The 17178-nt window shown below is 42.8% G+C and overlaps 1 protein-coding gene across 1 annotated transcript in view; it reads right to left on the reverse strand.

The window, feature by feature from the left end:
* The window catches only part of ITPR2 (inositol 1,4,5-trisphosphate receptor type 2), a 324515-nt gene that overhangs the window by 87028 nt on the left and 220309 nt on the right, over positions 1-17178 (reverse strand). The window contains exon 38 of the mRNA XM_075898795.2: positions 3537-3645. Within this exon, the coding sequence (XP_075754910.2) occupies positions 3537-3645 (109 nt within the window). The remainder of the gene's footprint in view (positions 1-3536; positions 3646-17178) is intronic.

The raw sequence follows: 17178 nt of genomic DNA on the forward strand, positions 1-17178 counted from the left end.
AGAAGCACATTTTTATTGGATTAATTATTGTATATTTTCAAGGTAAGCTGCAAGGTCTTTTGAAGGCCTGGATCCATGTGCCCTTTTGCTTTTTTATGAATTCTAAAGATAGGCTGAAAGGTGATATTGATTAGGGGTGTTTTATTTTTTCCCTTTTTTTTAAACCTATGGCATGATCTACACTCCAATTTCGTATTGTGAAAACAATCTTTGTTAGGCGTGGAAATAGTTAAAAATACACCCCTACACACACATGCACACTTTGGGCATGGTTATTCTTGTATAAAAGTGCCATATGCAAGTACAGCATATTTGCCCGTCCCTTACGGGGAAGCTACATCAGAGTTTGATATTATTATTGCACTGGCATAAACACTTCAATGGATACAACTATCTATACTAGGGAGACTGTACCATTTTAACCATACTGCTACAGGAAAGTGATAAAGCTTATGCAAATGTTAACAAGGCATGACAATTACAAGAACGGGTCTACAATATAAAATTAGGTCAGTATCAATACATCCCTCAGGAGTGTGAAAAATCCAGTCCCCTGAACATTGCGGTTAAACAGGCCTAACCCTTGGTGTTGATAGTGCTGCATCAGAGGGAGAATTCTCCTGTCAACACACCTACCACCTCTGAGGGAGGTGGCGTGCCAATGCTGATGGCAGAAGCCCTCCCATCAGTGTAGGCAGTGTCTCCGCCGCAGTGCTACAGCACGCATCTCACTACAGCCTTGGAATGTCAAATTCTGCCTTCCCTGATTTTGCTGAGGAACTATGGGAGGGCTTAAGGTTCTTTATTGTGAGCTTTGATGCATTAACTCTAGGGGCAACGGAACCTGATCTTGAACAAAAAGCTATCTTTGTTCCAAGTGTTAATTAGTCACTTCAACTAACGAGCTCTTCATAAAAATCAAACAAAAGAAAAAGGCTTTAAGCAGTCTGAATGAAAATCCCTTTCTTTTGCCATAGCTTAGTTTTTACTCTCATGTGTGACTGTTTCTCCAGTACAATGGTCATCTGAGAATCTTCCAGTCCTAATGGGACCTGTATTTATCATTTAGAAAGCAAACTGAAAACAAAAGCAAATAACCCCTTCTTCTCCGCAACCACCCATATTACTAATCAGGACAGAATATTAATGTATCTGTCCTTATGATGGCTCATTAATACTAGCTACGTTTTTATGTCCTGCATTGGACTATATACACTTCAGAACTCATGCATGTTACAGCTAAACAGAATGAACACATAATCACTACCATATCCACTAACAGATTAATTAACTGTATAAACATACAGACACACAGTGTAAATGTACAGCGCCATATTCTACTCTTGCATGCATGCAACCAATAGACTTCAATGGGTTACAAGTGAATGACAGAGCAGAATTTGGTCCAGGGGGCATTGACTGTAAATATTTCCATAGAGCCAACATCTGGAAGTGTCTATAGAAACTAGGGATGTAAAAAGTCATTTAAAAATGTAACTGTGTAACTGCTAAAAATTCCTAGCGGTTACACATGCTGCAGGCTCTGCAGTATAAAGTTTACATATAAGCTTATACTCCAGAACCCACAGTGAAGCTGGCTCCCCAAGAGCAAGGCTGGCTGCCAACCCCTCTCCTGGGGAAGCTTTGCTGCGGGCTCTTTTATACTGCATGTTATGCATTGAAGCTGGCTCCTTGGGAGCAGGTCCAGCAAGGTCAGCTCCCCAGGAGCATGGAAAGGGCAGGTCCTACTGGCCCCGCTCCCAGGGAGCCAACATGTAACCTGTGGCAGGGGTCTAGCTGGGCCCCCCTAGGACAGAGGCTGCTCTGGTCAGCCCACACAGCCCTTCTTGGGGTGGTCCCCGCAGGGTTGGAGCAGCCGCCTTGTCCAGGGCAAGTGGGGAGCTGCTCCAGCCCCTGCAAGTTAACCATTTACATTCCTAATAGGAACAATGAGACCAGCATCTGGAAACACACCCTACGAAGCCAGGCAAATGTACAATACAGGCTGCAAAAGTGGCATTAAAGTGCAACATGATCTAGGTCTATGCCAGTGTTTTTTAAACTTTTTAAGACCGAGGAACACCAAACAATTTTTTTTTATGAGGAACACCACCAGGGATTTTCTTGTTGTTGTTGAGAAAAAAAAATCAGGGGGAGGAGAGGAGATTGGAGAGGGACGTTATTGAGAAAAAAAATAATAATAATAAAGTCGCCTGCCCCTTTAAGGACAGCCATTTTGAAGTATTTTGTTCTCTGCGGCACACCTCCGACTGCCTTGCGGCACACTGGTGTACCATGGAACACAGTTTAAGAAACACTGCTCTATGTAGAGTCTCCTCTTCCTGACTGCTTAAATTATTACTATCTACAGACCTTCATATTATGCCCCTTGAAAAAGGCTAGGTATGGAGAACTTTTCTTTGCTCTTGCTACTGACTGCAGATTCTCTGGCAAATGCTTATGCACAGCCAGTCTGAATTTGGATTGAGTGGTATATTTATTTTTCTTTATGTTGGGACTGGCAAACACAAGCCAACTGTCTGACACAGGTGCACGCAATTTAACACCGTTTGGCTCTTGTAGCCAGACACAAAACCCCATCTTGTTTTTCCACGAACCCCATCTTGGTTCCCCCCCCCCCCCCAAAGAGCAAGAGAAAGGCAGTCAGCCTTTGATGCCCTGGGAAAACCAGACAGTAAATGGGCTAGCTGATGACCCGGGGCCTCCCGTCGCCCTGATGGCTAGTACCAGTAATTGACACGCCTGCACTGTCCCAGAGAGGAATCTTCGCCCATCACATACCAGAGGTGCCCATTGTCTGCATTTTCCCAGGTGTAAATTATGCTTTGCACCCTTCGTGGGAAACTTGGCATTCAAAGCCATTTTTCCTAATTGGCCACTTGAAACCAGGAAGAAGCCTACATGACCCAAGGGGTATAAAAAGAGGTTCAGCAGCCCACCCCATTTGAGCTCCAATCATCTATACCTGCTGGCAGGTATTGATTGTCTCCCGAGGTCTGTGGGACGCCCAACCTCGCCCTACTTCTTCCCGAGGGATTGAGAGAAAGACGCTGGCCACGCCAAGTCTGGAACGCAGGGGTGAGAATATATACCTGCTATGTGTCTATTTTGCATGCATTTAATAAGAGCTCAGAGAACCAAAGGGTTTCATGGTACCTGTAAGTGACTTATTATTGTAATTTCTGTCCTGTCCTTTGTAGTGTCTGTGTTATCTGTAACACAGAAGTAGGATTTAACAACTAAGTTTACCCTGTAACAATAAATAGTAACTGTTTAAGCTTTAACCTGACTCCTTCAGTTGCTGTAACAGAACCAAGCACAATTTAAAAGAACTTCAGCCGGTCATAAGGGACTCACTGCCCTGGCCGTCGGCTGACAGCTCTGCTCCTCTCGCAGTTGGTCAACAGTTGTTTGAATTATTTACTGACTAAATCCCCTTAGCATTTACCATGCACCTGAGTAGAAAATAGGATAACATATATTTTATTTTTCTTAAATGGTCATTGTTGATTTACCTCCCACTTGCGCAGTTTTGCTGTAGGTACCGGAAAGAGGCCCATTCATGCCACTTCCATAGTCTCCTTTAAAGTAACGATTTAGAAGTATTTTCCTTAAAGTGTTGCCCTTTAGGAGAAAGATGAAAAATAGCATGAGATACAGTGGCTGCCATTTTCTGCTTTCTGGAAAACAATGCTGTTTGCCAAAGTGATATTCTACTAACTTGTTTTATATAAAAGAGCAAATATATAACTAGTGATAGTAGCTGGGGGAATTAGGTTGCTGCCTAACAAATCTCATGTCAAATTTTCTAAGCTGCTTTTCAATACACTAATTCTTTAATAAGACAACCCACCAACTACATTTTGATCTGGTTCTACAACCCACCATGGCACATATGCAGCCTCTAACCCAGCACCACAATCCTAATTCTAGGGGAGGCCCTGGGATGGGTTGGGGGAAGAGCGTAAGAGAACAAACCCTCAATGCATGCATCCCACAGTGGTAGTTCCTATCTCATGGGGTTGGATCTAGCTCCCCATTTTAGGCACTTCTTTGCACATGGAGGCACAGTGCCCTTCTGGTCTGGTAGCTCCTCCATCACGATGGAAGGGTAGCCAGATCAAATGTGAGTGTGTGGCATTATGATCTAGTGCCTGGTTGGGACCCATGGTTTCAGAAACGTCACAATAAGTAAATTAATTTATTTGTGTCTGAATATTGGTGACACAGCAGAATTTTCTAAAGCCTTAGTGATCTATGACTAGGTTCAAGCATTGTGCAGCTGATCTTCCACAGACCGACCATCCTACCATCTCCTCACGAGTTAAGATACTTAACTTAATGCCTCCACAGTGTGTCCATTAACTGTGGTACCTGCTTGCATCATGTTTTGGTATTCATGTCAACATTTAGACATTTTGTTTTCATGGAATAGTTCATACTCCTCATGAACTGTTTTTCTAGACTCCAACATTTGTTGCATGATTTCGTTATTGTAGCAAAGAGCGTCAGGTCATCAGCATATCTGAGATTAGATGCCCACCAATGGAAATCTCAGTTTCTTCCAATATGTCAAATCCTTACTGATTTGCCTGTGTAACTATGGGGCAGTAGACTTTCCAGTTGACATACTCCTTTGATTACTCTGACAGAAAGGAGGCAAGTGAGACCCACCCATTCCTCCAAAATGGTTGGGAGGCCCCACTCAACCAGTTATCTCCGCAATATTTCTAACAGTAATATCATGCCTCGGAAGGCGTTCCGTGCTATACACATCTCAGGCACAATGGATTTGTTAAAACCAAGCAAGAACCAGCACACAATATTCTATGCATGTAGCCAGCCTGCACAAAACAACAGCTATTTCCTAGCCCATAGGGGCTGAATCTCTCCTTCTATAAGCCAAGATTTACACTGAAGTAGTAAAAAGGGTTCTTTTTCATTTGGTTTGTCTTCAGCCACTCATAGACACTCCAAGTTCCCATCTCCACAGACTGAGATTTGTTCCACAGTGGACTCTGCATTTGGGAATGTTTAAATGCCATAAAGTGGGAAAGGACAGCATTTGTCAGACCACTTGACTGACTAGCTGTCTTGGTGCAATAATGTACACAGCACCCTATGCAATGTGCTTACAGTTACTGAAATGCCATGGCTAATGATACAAAAAGTCACAGGGCAGTGAAAAGAACACCAAAAGGCTTTGGTATGAGAGTTTCAAAAACAAAGTCAATGTCAAAAGTCACAACTTTCATTATTCAATTATAATATCCTGGTTCTAAAACAAAAACCATTGAAGCCCAATAACATTTAACTAGTAATTTAGAATGATTTACACCTGCAGTCCTATTGCTCAGGAGACAGCATCTGATGCCTCCTCTTCATTCTTTTTTACCTGTCTTGTCCTGAACAGACAGCAGTAGATCAATGCTATGGAGACACTTCTGAAAGCAGCTATGTAACTGTCACATGCCAGGGTGCAATCCAGACCAGTAAGAGATTGTCCGACCCTGCCCTGCAAGCTTGTAAGCCTCAATGCTTTGCTGCTGTAGCTCCCCACCTGGGTCACTCACAAGCAGGTTACACCTTCGGTGTATGTGTATAGCTATAGCTCTGATCCAGCAGCTCTACCCCAGCAGCCTTTTAGTAACAAACCTGTCACACTCTGGCTTTCATCAGCCTTAATGCCAGCACATCCCCATTCCTGAATTGTCCCAATGTATGTGCTGAACTGTCTAGTCCTCTCATGGACAGGTCAGCTATTAAATATCCACTACCCCTGGAAGGCATCAATATTCAAGTTTGCTACTTTAACTGGCATTCAACAATGCAATTTAAAAACAGCCCTGGTATGGTTTAGAATAAAGAGTAAAACCTGTTTAATAATAAAAAAGTCTAAAACTTAATGTAGCGAGTTTCAGTTCAAGACTTGTTTAAGATAGTCTTTATCACCTGTGGTCTTTCAGCAAGATGGTGACTGACCCTTTCCTTGGACAAGATCTCTCCCAGAGTTCCAAAGATGCTGGTGCCTTTGTCGTCTTAGAGAAGTTCTCTCTTGTTCAGCTATCTCTTTCTTTTATACTCCAGTGAGCCTTTGACATGGATTATATCCTTCAAAATAACATTTATTCATGTAATAGAGGAGGCAACTGAGTCTGGTGGTGAAGGAGACTCCATGCTCTTTCTTTCCCTACTTGCATTTGCTGAAATCAGAATTGTTCTATTTTCTGCCATCTCTTCCCCATACTGTCCCAAGGTCCTTTTTTACTATTTATACACTAATGGAGATAAACATGTGCCCTTGTTTATGACAGATCTGCTTAACACCACCCCCAATATACCTGTTTCACACAATCCTTAGTTATAATTCCAGCCTATATTCACAATTCTTAATACCCGTTACATACAAACATGCATCTTTCAAGAATATTAATGATGAATTATTAGTGTTCAGAGGATACCACACAAGGCATATTTTGCATGATTATTACAATTGTGTATATTATGGGGTATTTAATTTTACAATAACTCCAAGACTGCCCCCCCTCCAAATCAGAAACAAAATCCTTGACACCATTTCTTATGAGAAACTACTAGCTTTAATTATTAGAGGTCCTGCTTTCTGGCTCTTTTTTGCTCCTTATGGCTCAGACTCTCACAAAGCGCAGGATTTGCACTGGTAGCACTCAATGTCAAAAGTCAAGGACATTTTTGTTTGAAAACCAAGATAACAAGGGAATCCCTTGCCTCCATGACAGCGGTGACAAAAATGCAGCCTCAAACTTGTTCCATATGATTGTAATCTTCACCTATCTCATTTAACAATCATGTGACTCTCCCATGCCATCCATTCTGCCATTGTTTCTTTGCAGGGTAGCAATATTGATTTGGCCCGGGGAATTCTGAGATGTGCAAAATTGCAAGAATGTTCCTAAACCCCTACAGTTTCACTCCACTAGGGCCCCATTTTAGAAATTTCTGAATAGTCTCTTCTCCCTGCTAAAGCGCTGCACACTATGGATTAGGTAACTAGACAATCCCAGGATGTGTTGGGAAAGATCTCGTGCCACAGTGAGCTTTTGTAGTCACACTAAATTTGATCAGTCAAAACCAGGGCTCTAACGTGGATGCAGAAAGCTAAGAAAGCAAACAAAACAATCGATCTTTTTAGGAAATAGATGTCTTTATAACACTTTCCTTTGCTCAGCACCAAAATACTGATAGTACTGCCTGAGAATACGTAATCATCAATGCAATTTGATTAGCAATCTGCAACAAACATTACTGAAACAGTAGATAGCGCAGTGATAGCTTTGCACGATTGTATTTCTTCACATTTTGAACCCAAGCCTTATCTGATTTTCCCTCCTGCTGGTTGCAATGGACTTTCTTCTGAAGCTCTTATTCATATATAGAAGTGGTATATAAACAGAACTCAGCTGACTCCTCACTACTATGTAATGAATAGCTAGAATAGGCTGAGTATAGCTTTGAAGAAATACAATAAAACATAAGTCTTATTGTTATCTGGGAATACCACTGCATTGTCTCCAACAAAAGCTACTGAAGGGGAAAGGCAAGAGGGCACAAGGCAGCAACAACAATTTACAAATATTTCTTTACTGGAGATCTAAATAGTCACTGACTTACGGAAAAATACTTCCCATGGGGAAAATTGGATTCAATAGAAGCAAGCTGGTCAGAGTTTTATTTCTTTCAGTCCATATTTCATTACACTCGCCATAACTGTTGTAAAAGGGAATAGTTAATACTATAAGCCTAATTTTTAATTGTCTTGCACTAAAGTCTGACTGAAGCAAATGGTTCAGTTAACTTATACGTTAACTGTAGTAACTCCCTCCACTGTAGTAACTATGGGCAATGCTAATGGTGTGACCTATTATTAAGGTTGCCCAACATCTCCTTTTATAAGGAACAGATTTCAGCTGCTTATAGATTTCCCAACCATTCAATTTTCCATCATGGGTGTCTGCTGCAGGCTGAACATTTTTTAGAAAACTTCAGCCAAAACACTTCAGTTGTTTCTAAGAACACAAGTAAGGGAAAATATGTTGTTGTTTTTTCCTGTGTTAAAAACTTCTGGTAGCTTTTTTTCTGAGAAACTCTCCAAGCAGGGATTTGAAATGTGTGGGGTATAAGGGTACGGCAGCTGGGAGGATGCTTTGTGTCAAAAATAGGGTTGCCAGGTGTCCGGCATTGAACCAGACAGTCCAGTATTTTCGCCTCCTGTCCGGTTAAAAAAAAAAATCAGAAAATACCAGAAACCTAAAATTTCCAGTATTTTCTGATTTTTTCCTGGCCAAGAGGCGAAAATCCCAGGTGCTTATTACCAGATTCTGCAGAGGAGCTGTCCGGCCTGGCGCAGGAGGCAGGATGACGGGGGGCCTCCAACAGCCTGTTTGGGCCCAAAAACCTCAAAAGCAAAGCATTTCTTAAAGGGGACAAGCTTTTTTTTTCCTTCCCCCTTAACTCTCAGGGTTCTTTTTTCCTTTTGTTCAACAACTTTGGTCTCCCCCCCCCTTTTTTTCCCCTCTCAACAGAATGTTTTCCCTGTGTTTTTGGGGGGGGGGGGAGGAAGGGGGTGTTTGGTATTTTTTGTTAAACCATCTGGCAACCCTAGTCAAAGAAATGCCTTTTGCCTTTTCCATTAAAATCTGTCCACATTTGGCCAAGTTATAAACCTCAGGGGGCGGGGGAGGGGGAGAGCGGGTTTCCACATGTTCAATGGAGACTACTTAGATTTTAGCAGCTAAATTTCCTGAGGAGTCTACCCACCCCAAGAAGGTTCTGAATAGGACTTTCCCTGCAGCTGCAGCTCTGGGCTTCTGCAGGCTGTGCTGGGTCTGGGTCTGAGCACAGACATCTGGACTGAGAGCATTCAATCTGTCTCTCCTGTCCTCTCATTCAAACTGTTTCCTCTTGCCAGGCCAGAGCTGCGTCAAGGAGGAAAATACCCAATTTGAATACAGAGGGGACAAAAGCCTGACTGGGAAGGGTGAGGGGAAGAGGGAGTACATTACAGTGGGAGGCAAGACTCAGCTTGTAGGCTCACAGAGGGGAGATGGAAACTGGGACTGGCTGATCTGTAGGTAGACTGGGACTGGCTGTAAAGAAGATTGGGACTGGCAGCTGGGGGGAAGATGAAGATTTGCAGGGCTGAAAGCTCGATAGGACAATGGGAAAGGGGACTGAGGGTCAGCAGACGGCACACAAACCGAGACAATATGGGAAGACTGTTGCTGGGAGCCAATCAGTGTTCCCTCTAAGATTTTCCATCCACGAGCAGAGTGAGTTTGGTCTTGTGCATCAATATTGAGGTCACGTGCACTTCTTCGGATGTGTGCCGCTGTGGCACCCAAGTTATTAACAAAATCACATACATCTATTTTAAATGCTATGGAAGAAAGATCATTAAAACAAGGGATAATTAACAAGGTGCATGACTTGAAATGTTTATTTAATATTAAGTAAATTAAAAATAAAATTAATGCTGCAAATTTTTCAGTAGCTGACTTCCTCTGTTTATAGCCCTCTCCCAGACACTCTCTTAGCTGGGCTTGCTCCTCAATTAAATCTGGCTCTCCATTCAGGGAACTATGTTAATTGGCCTTTCAGACTAACATTTATGAGCTTGTGTAGGACACAAATGAGGACATAAGCTTGGTGATGACATCAGTGCTGAAAGACTGGGCAAATGTAGAGCATTTGAATATTCTTGCTGCTTCTGCACTGTCCATTCAAGTCAAGCATTTGCTAATTAGATCTGGCCTAGAGAAAAGCTTTCCTATGATTGCATTAACTGTTATTATGCCGAGTCCTTAATGTCTCATTTCAAGCTCAATCTACGTATATAAAATATGACAAACATGGGAGCAGTAGGAATCATTTGTAACAAGTCTCAGGCCCACTCAAACATATCCTACATGTTGAGGTTCATCGCCTTCCTGAATGACATCTAATGTTACTGGGTAGCTTACTTTTCACTCCTTAGGTTGTGCAAGTTTCTCCTCATTCTACTGCTAGTTGGCTGCTTTCCTGTCCTGACAATTTGATCCTCCCACCAAACCCAGAATCATCCATTTCTCAGGCAACCAAGATCAAAACACAATCTAAGCCACCCTCTTCTGTGACTGAGAACCAGGACCTGCCTTTTATACAGCTTCCCTCTTTCCAGCCAGCCTTGCTCCTAGCTGCCCATAGTCCTCATCCTTCTAGAGACTAAAAATACCACAATGCTTGTCTTCAAAGGGACAGAATTTGGAGCAGGACATCCACCCTAAGAATAAATCTGCACCTTGCAACAAATATACTGTTTTGAAAAGCAGTATTCAAATAGGAATCACAGAATTCCTAAACTTCATTTAGCTAGGGCTACCAGATGATTTCAAAAAAATACCAGACACACTTGATCTCAGAGGGGTAGGGGCCAGCTGGGAGGAAGTCAGGGGGAGCGGGGCTGGCCAGGGAAGATCGGGGGTGTGTGTGGGGAGAACCAGCTGGTGGGAAGCAGGGCTGGCTGGGAGGGGGTCAGAGGGAGCGGGGCTGGCGCATGCAGATCCCAGGGTGAATAGGCGAGTCCGGCCCCGGGGATTCCATCCCGCCCTGGCCCTGCCCCCAGCCCGCTCCTCTCTACTATTTAGTTGTGTACTGCGTGAGCATGTCTACCAGCCAGGCAGTACGCAACTGCATACTGATACTCATGATAAGTTCTAATTACGTTTTATTTAATTATTTTCTCAATTTGTTTCCTGGACAGAAAGCTCAAATACCGGATTGTCCGATTCAAAACTGGACACCTGGCAACCCTACATTTAGCCTCCTACATATTAACGTTCAGGTAGAATGAAAGAAAGTGATCAAGTTTATTCATTAATACTGGAGATGCACCTATAATGTTAGAGATCTTAGTTACGAATTCACACTGTTTGGCGCTGTTAGGCTAAACACAAATTCTGTAGGTGTTGTAAACACACAGGGCCACCATTGCCCAGCACCTTGTGGAGTCCAGTTGCCACTGAGAAGAGAGTGCAAAATGCTACCAAATCAGACCAAAACCACTCTAATCCCACTTTGCACTAGTGTGAATGATTATAAGGCACTGGAGAATCAGGGCTGGAGTATTATGGCTGCTAAAATCCACCAAGAAAAATAAGTGAACTATCTATCAAACACAGGAAAAGAAAGCAACAACAAAACGAATCAAGTTCATACAGCAGCAGAGTTCTTCTTTGCAAGCCTCTGCCAGCCCCACTTCATTCCTAGGTTCAGGCTCCAGCTCTGGTTGCATCCTCCTCCAGCTATCACATTTCTCCTCTGCCAGCCCAGACTGCTGCTGACAGTCACTACCAGTAGGACCCCAATACCCAGGAGCAGCCACACTCCAGCCAGGCCCCAAAAGCCAGCATGCTGCCTTCCCTAGCTGTAGCTCCAGCTACAGGGAAGAGTTGGAGTTGGGCCCCAGAGCAGCCCCACACTGCCACGCGGCCTGCTCCCTCCACCCCCTGACCAGCCCCAGCCCCCAGATGAGCCTGCTGGGCTGCGTGGCTGCCACAGAGTTGGAACTGGGGCCATGGTGAGGCTGCCCCCGCCCGGCTCCAGCCAGAATCTACCACTCACCTTCCAGCAGGAAAGTGAGCGGTGAGTGCTGCTGTGCAGCTCTGCAAAGGTGGTGGGGAGGGGAGACAGGATGAGGCGCTGAGGTGCAGGGGGAAAGCATTGATTGGGTGGGCAAAGGGACTGGGACAAAAAGCCAGGGAGTGAGGCAGTGACAGACAGGATGAGGAGCCCTGGAAGTGAGAATGGGAGTCAGTAGGGATGGGAGATGTGGGTAGGGGAACAGAAATCAGACAAGGAGCTGGAGGGAGAACTGAGATTGGCAAGACTGGGGCTGGAATAAGAAACCTGAGAAGTCGATACCAGGACTGACTAATAAAGAAAACAGGATGGAGACAAGGAGTCAGAGATGGGGATGAGGCTGGAGGGACAGGTCAGGGAGCAGACATATTAGAAGGAACAGGTCAGAAGGAAGCCTATAGCCAATGCATGGAAAAGACTGTTCCCACTAGAGCATACTCCCCAATATTCCTGAATCCTATATTCCTCTGCTATCAGCAAATATCTATGAACCCCTGGTAAACGGTCCCAACTCTTCTGTCTATCCACATACAGGATGGCGACCTGTAACTACTCATTCAGTGCACAGGATGGTCCTGCTCCAGAGATTAATCAGGACTGTATATGAAGGAGGCTTTTGTCAGTTGGACCCCTGCTACACTTGTTGTGGAAGTTGAAAGTTGAGCAGTGAACGAAGCTGGAGATCGCTGGAAGGGAAAGGAATGTCACATGACTAAGGTAGTTAAATACCGACATGAAAGATCAGGATTCTATCCCTGCCTCTGCCACAGGGCTCCCCTAGGATGCTGGGCAATTCAGCTAGGATCACTAATTGCACATGCCTCGTTTTCTGGATGCCTGGCTTCAGAGCCTGTGTCAGAAGCTTGCAGCGCTCACAATTGCAGCTGTAGTCAATGGGAGCTGTTCTGTGAACATATGAAGTGCTATATATCTCTAAGAACACAGAAAAATCAGGTCCTTGGAATCTCAAACTGGGCATCCAAATGGAGATACTACTGACCTTCACTGTTCTCACTTTACAGAATCTCCATCCGTAAAGTGAGGGAAATACCACATTTTTGTCTCACCGGGCTGCTGAGAAATTAATTAATATTTATAAAGCACTCAGATGCCATAGCGACAAACACCCTCAACAAACACTCTCAGATACTGTAGTGACATAAAACCCATGAAGAATTTAACAATTCTGTCATCAGAGCGGGGTTTGACTAATATGCAGTAAAGAAGACCTGGGGGCAAACACTGAGCTATGAGGAGAAAGCAAAATACTGAACTCATTAGGTGAGCACTGGCCTTTCCACACACACGAACGGAAGCAGGGGTCCCTTGGAAAAACATTTCATCATGTTAGAACTGTATCATAACGTATTCACACCAGAGGCGGGGGCAAATTAAGTTTGAACAGGAAGCCTTAAATCTGGCATCTCCTAACTTTTGAGTGATTGATTTTACAATCTTAATGTTTTAAACTGTAGTTGAAGTATGTAAGAACAGTAACACCTTTATATAAACCTTTCCCATTTCCCAACTTTCTCAAAGTTTTATCATTTTTAATTAAGACTCAATACTACTGTGAGGTAGCTAACTATAATTACTTTCCCCTTTCAGATATGGGTAAACCAAGGCACAAAAGCATCTAATGACATACAAGTAAATGGCAGGCCATGAATACAATCTAAGTGCTAACCAGTGTTCCCTCTATGCTGCATGGCAGCACAGCTTCACAGGCCATTAATCAGATCTCCCCCCCCACCCCCCCAAGTCAGCTCCCTGCACAGAGCCCTGAGCTTCTGATTAGGCAGGGCTGATTCATCACTTGTGAAGCTGTGCTGCTGCGCAGCTTAGAGGGAACACTGGTCCTAACCATGGTCCCCTGGTCTCCATCCATTTCAGTCTTTGGAAAAATCCTATATCCTCACTATGGGTATGTCTAGACTACAAGCCTTTTTCGAAAGAGGCTTTTTCAGAAGCAAAATACAGGACTATGTAGCACTTTAAAGACTAACAAGATGGTTTATTAGATGATGAGCTTTCGTGGGCCAAGCTCATCATCTAATAAACCATCTTGTAAGTGCTACATAGTCCTGTATTTTGCTTCAGCTACACCAGACTAATATGGCTACATTTCTATTACTTTTGAAAAAGTCTCTTTCGAAAAAGAGCATCTAGACTACAACCAGTACTTTCAAAAAAGCAAGCTGCTTTTTCGAAAGAGAGCACCCAGGCAGTCTGGATGCTCTCTTTCAAAAAAGCACAGTTTGCATTACATAGTGCCTTTTTTCGAAAGAGCACTTTCAAAAAAAAAGGCATTATTCCTCGTAAAACTTGGTTTTCTGTGGTCGAAAAAACTGTCGCGTTCTTTCGATTTAATTTTGAAAGAACGCAGCAACAGTCTAGATGCAAGGGAAGTTTTTTTCAAAAAAACCATGTAGTCTAGACACACTCGATGTGATTCCAGCAAAATGCAGATTCTGTTTCCACTAGTAATAGACGGGAAAACACTGATAATTAATGTGTGATCCCTGAAAGCTAACATTTGTGCACCTGTGCATTCATTCTCTATGGGGAGAGAATACTTTTAAAAATCAGGTCATGTACATCTGAGCTGCAGTCCTGCCTCCAGTAAGGCAAGGGAGTTTTGCTAATAACTTCAGTAGCAGAAGCAGGCCTGTACTTTGTTTTGGCAAAAATGTTAAGATAACTGTAAAAAGAAAACCAAAAATATGTATCAGAATTTATTACATAGTTTCTCCTAGCATAGAGAAACTGACAACTCACATCTCTCAATTCTCCCTCATTAACTGTTCTTTCAATTCTTCACAAAACTGGTATTAAATCCCACTCTGTTAATCCAAGTTACCTATGTCAGACATGCTAAATTAAGCTGAGGTTGCAGCTATTGTAGGGATGATTGAAACCACTCAGTGGAGAAAAAAAAAAGAATCCAAAAACATGCTCCATCCTTCTCTGAAAACTCAAACTAAATTCAAAAGCAAACTTCTATTTTTTTAATAGTTAACATTTTAATGTTATAATTGGTTTTATTTGTTCTTTGATTTTAGGGACCAGCTAAAAACGGAAGCATAAGTGTCAAAATGCTGCAAAGCAAATACCCTGCCTGGGTACTTCTGGTCTAGATAGACAAGGGACCACTAAATATGTTTCATGAAACAGATTCTCGTCTGGTATTCAACTCAATTTTGAAGACCCAAAAAGTTCAGGAAAGTGCTTGAACTCTTGGGGTACTTTTACAAACTAAAGTGACACAAAAATATTATTAAAAATAAACTATAAAATACTAATATTTCCAGTATAAACATAGCTACAGAGCAGTGTTTCCTGTAAGCCGAGCACTTGGACAGCCACCCGGGAGATAGTCTGGTGCCATGAAGCTGATTAGCAGAGCACCTGCAGCCGCCAGCATGGGTTTCTACTGGTGGTGCACATAACAAAATATATCCCACACATGGATGGAAAAAGTTAGAGGAAACACTACTACTTAGAATATAAATTAGAGACAATTCCCCTCAGTACTGGGGCATTCAGATTTATTTGCGCCCATTGCTGTGAACAGACCATTCACAATAATAAAATGACTTTGTAGAGTCTAGCTTTTTTCCTATTAGCCTATCAAATGTTATTATTAATACCATCTTCAAGTTCATTTGCTTGCATGATTACATTTGTTTCTATGTGAACATCAGTTTTGTTCAACATCATTATTAATTACCTGAATGAGGGGATGGATTGCACCCTCAGCAAGTTTGGAGATGACACTAAGCTGGGGGAGAGGTAGATACGCTGGAGGGCAGGGATAGAGTCATGAGTGATTTACACAAATTGGAGGATTGGGCCACAAGAAATCTGATGAGGTTCAACAAGGACAAGTATAGAGTCCTGCACTTGGAACGGAAGAATCCCAAGCATTGTTACACGCTGGGGACCGATAGGCTAAGTAGTAGTTCTGCAGAAAAGGACCTGGGGATTACAGTGGATGAGTCAACCGTGTGCCCTTGTAGCCAAGAAGGCTCATGGCATATTAGGTTGCATTAAGAGGAGCATTGCCAGTTGATCCAGAGATGTGATTATTGCTCTTTACTCGACTCTGGTGAGACCACATCTGGAGTTGTGTGTCCAGTTCTGGGCCCCCAAATACAGGAAAGATGTGGACACATTGGAGAGGGTCCAGTGGAGGGCAACAAAAATGATTAAGGGGCTGAGCATTTGACCTACGAGGAGAGGCTGAGGGAGTTGAGTCTATTTAGTCTGCAGAATAGAAGAGTAAGGGGGGATTTTTTCCAAAGAGGCTGGAGAAAGGCTGTTCTCAGTGGTGATGGATGGCAGAACAAGGAACAATGGTCTCAAGTTGTGGTGGGAGAGGTCCAGATTGGATATTAGGAAAAACTATTTCACTAGGAGGGCGGTGAAGCACTGGAATGGGTTACCTAGGGAAGTAGTGGAGTCTCCATCCCTAGAGATCTTGGCTTGACAAAGCCCTGGCTGGGTTGAATTAATTGGGATTGTTCCTGCCTTGGGCAGGGGGCTGGACTTGATGGCCTTCTAAGGTCTCTTCCAGCTCTATGGATCTATGATATTTCCATATATAAAATAGGTCAATACACCTACACAATTTTTAAACATGTATCATTTAGACAATACAATACCAGGAAGCACCATAATAAGTTCATATTTGATGTTCTCCCAAGTTTTTAATCACTGACAGAAAACCATCAGATATCCAATCAAGATTTATTCATAGACACATTTATGTCTGTCGCATCAATAATGTACTGTAGAAACAGACTGGATCTGAAATGCATAATTTCAGAAAGCTAAAATAATCTAACTCGTACCGCAGGGGGTAAATTTTCAAAGTGATGCACAGGGAGTTCTCCACACAAATCCTATTATTTGCTAACAGGATTTGTGTGAGGAACTCTCCATGCCCTGCTAAGCAAATTTATGCCTAAGTGCCCCGGCAATGAGAATGTTTACCAAAACACAAACTTAATTTCCAGCTACAGACTTATGAGCACTTCTGTGATTTGACATTTAAGGATAAAATTAGGTAGGTTGGAAAAAAATAACAGGAATAGCTAAAAAGTGTTTTCATCACATTATTCTGTTTCCGTATGTCGCTATTATGTTGAACTTCAATGCAAAAGTACTATTGATATTGGGCCTACTGGATAATGGATGCTTACCAGTGGGAGATTCACAAGGCAGACAGTACCTATTGTCTACACTACTTTGAATCAGATACATAATGATCTTCACCTGCTGATACTAATTGATTCAGAGGGCATTTGTGTGTGTCAATTTCACCCACCCACTAGCTCCATTGATTTATATAATACCTCAGTTTTAATTTGCAGGCGTCTGAACCAACTTTCATTTGGATTAATTTTCATGAGTTTCTATTCCCCATGCCCCGATTTACATTCAGAGGAAACTGCAAGTTTTGGTAACCCGGGTTTGTTCTTTCAAAACACAGGTTCGTTA

This window comes from Pelodiscus sinensis, chromosome 1, assembly GCF_052426305.1.
Source record: "Pelodiscus sinensis isolate ZL-2025 chromosome 1, ASM5242630v1, whole genome shotgun sequence".
Lineage (NCBI taxonomy): Eukaryota > Metazoa > Chordata > Testudines > Trionychidae > Pelodiscus > Pelodiscus sinensis.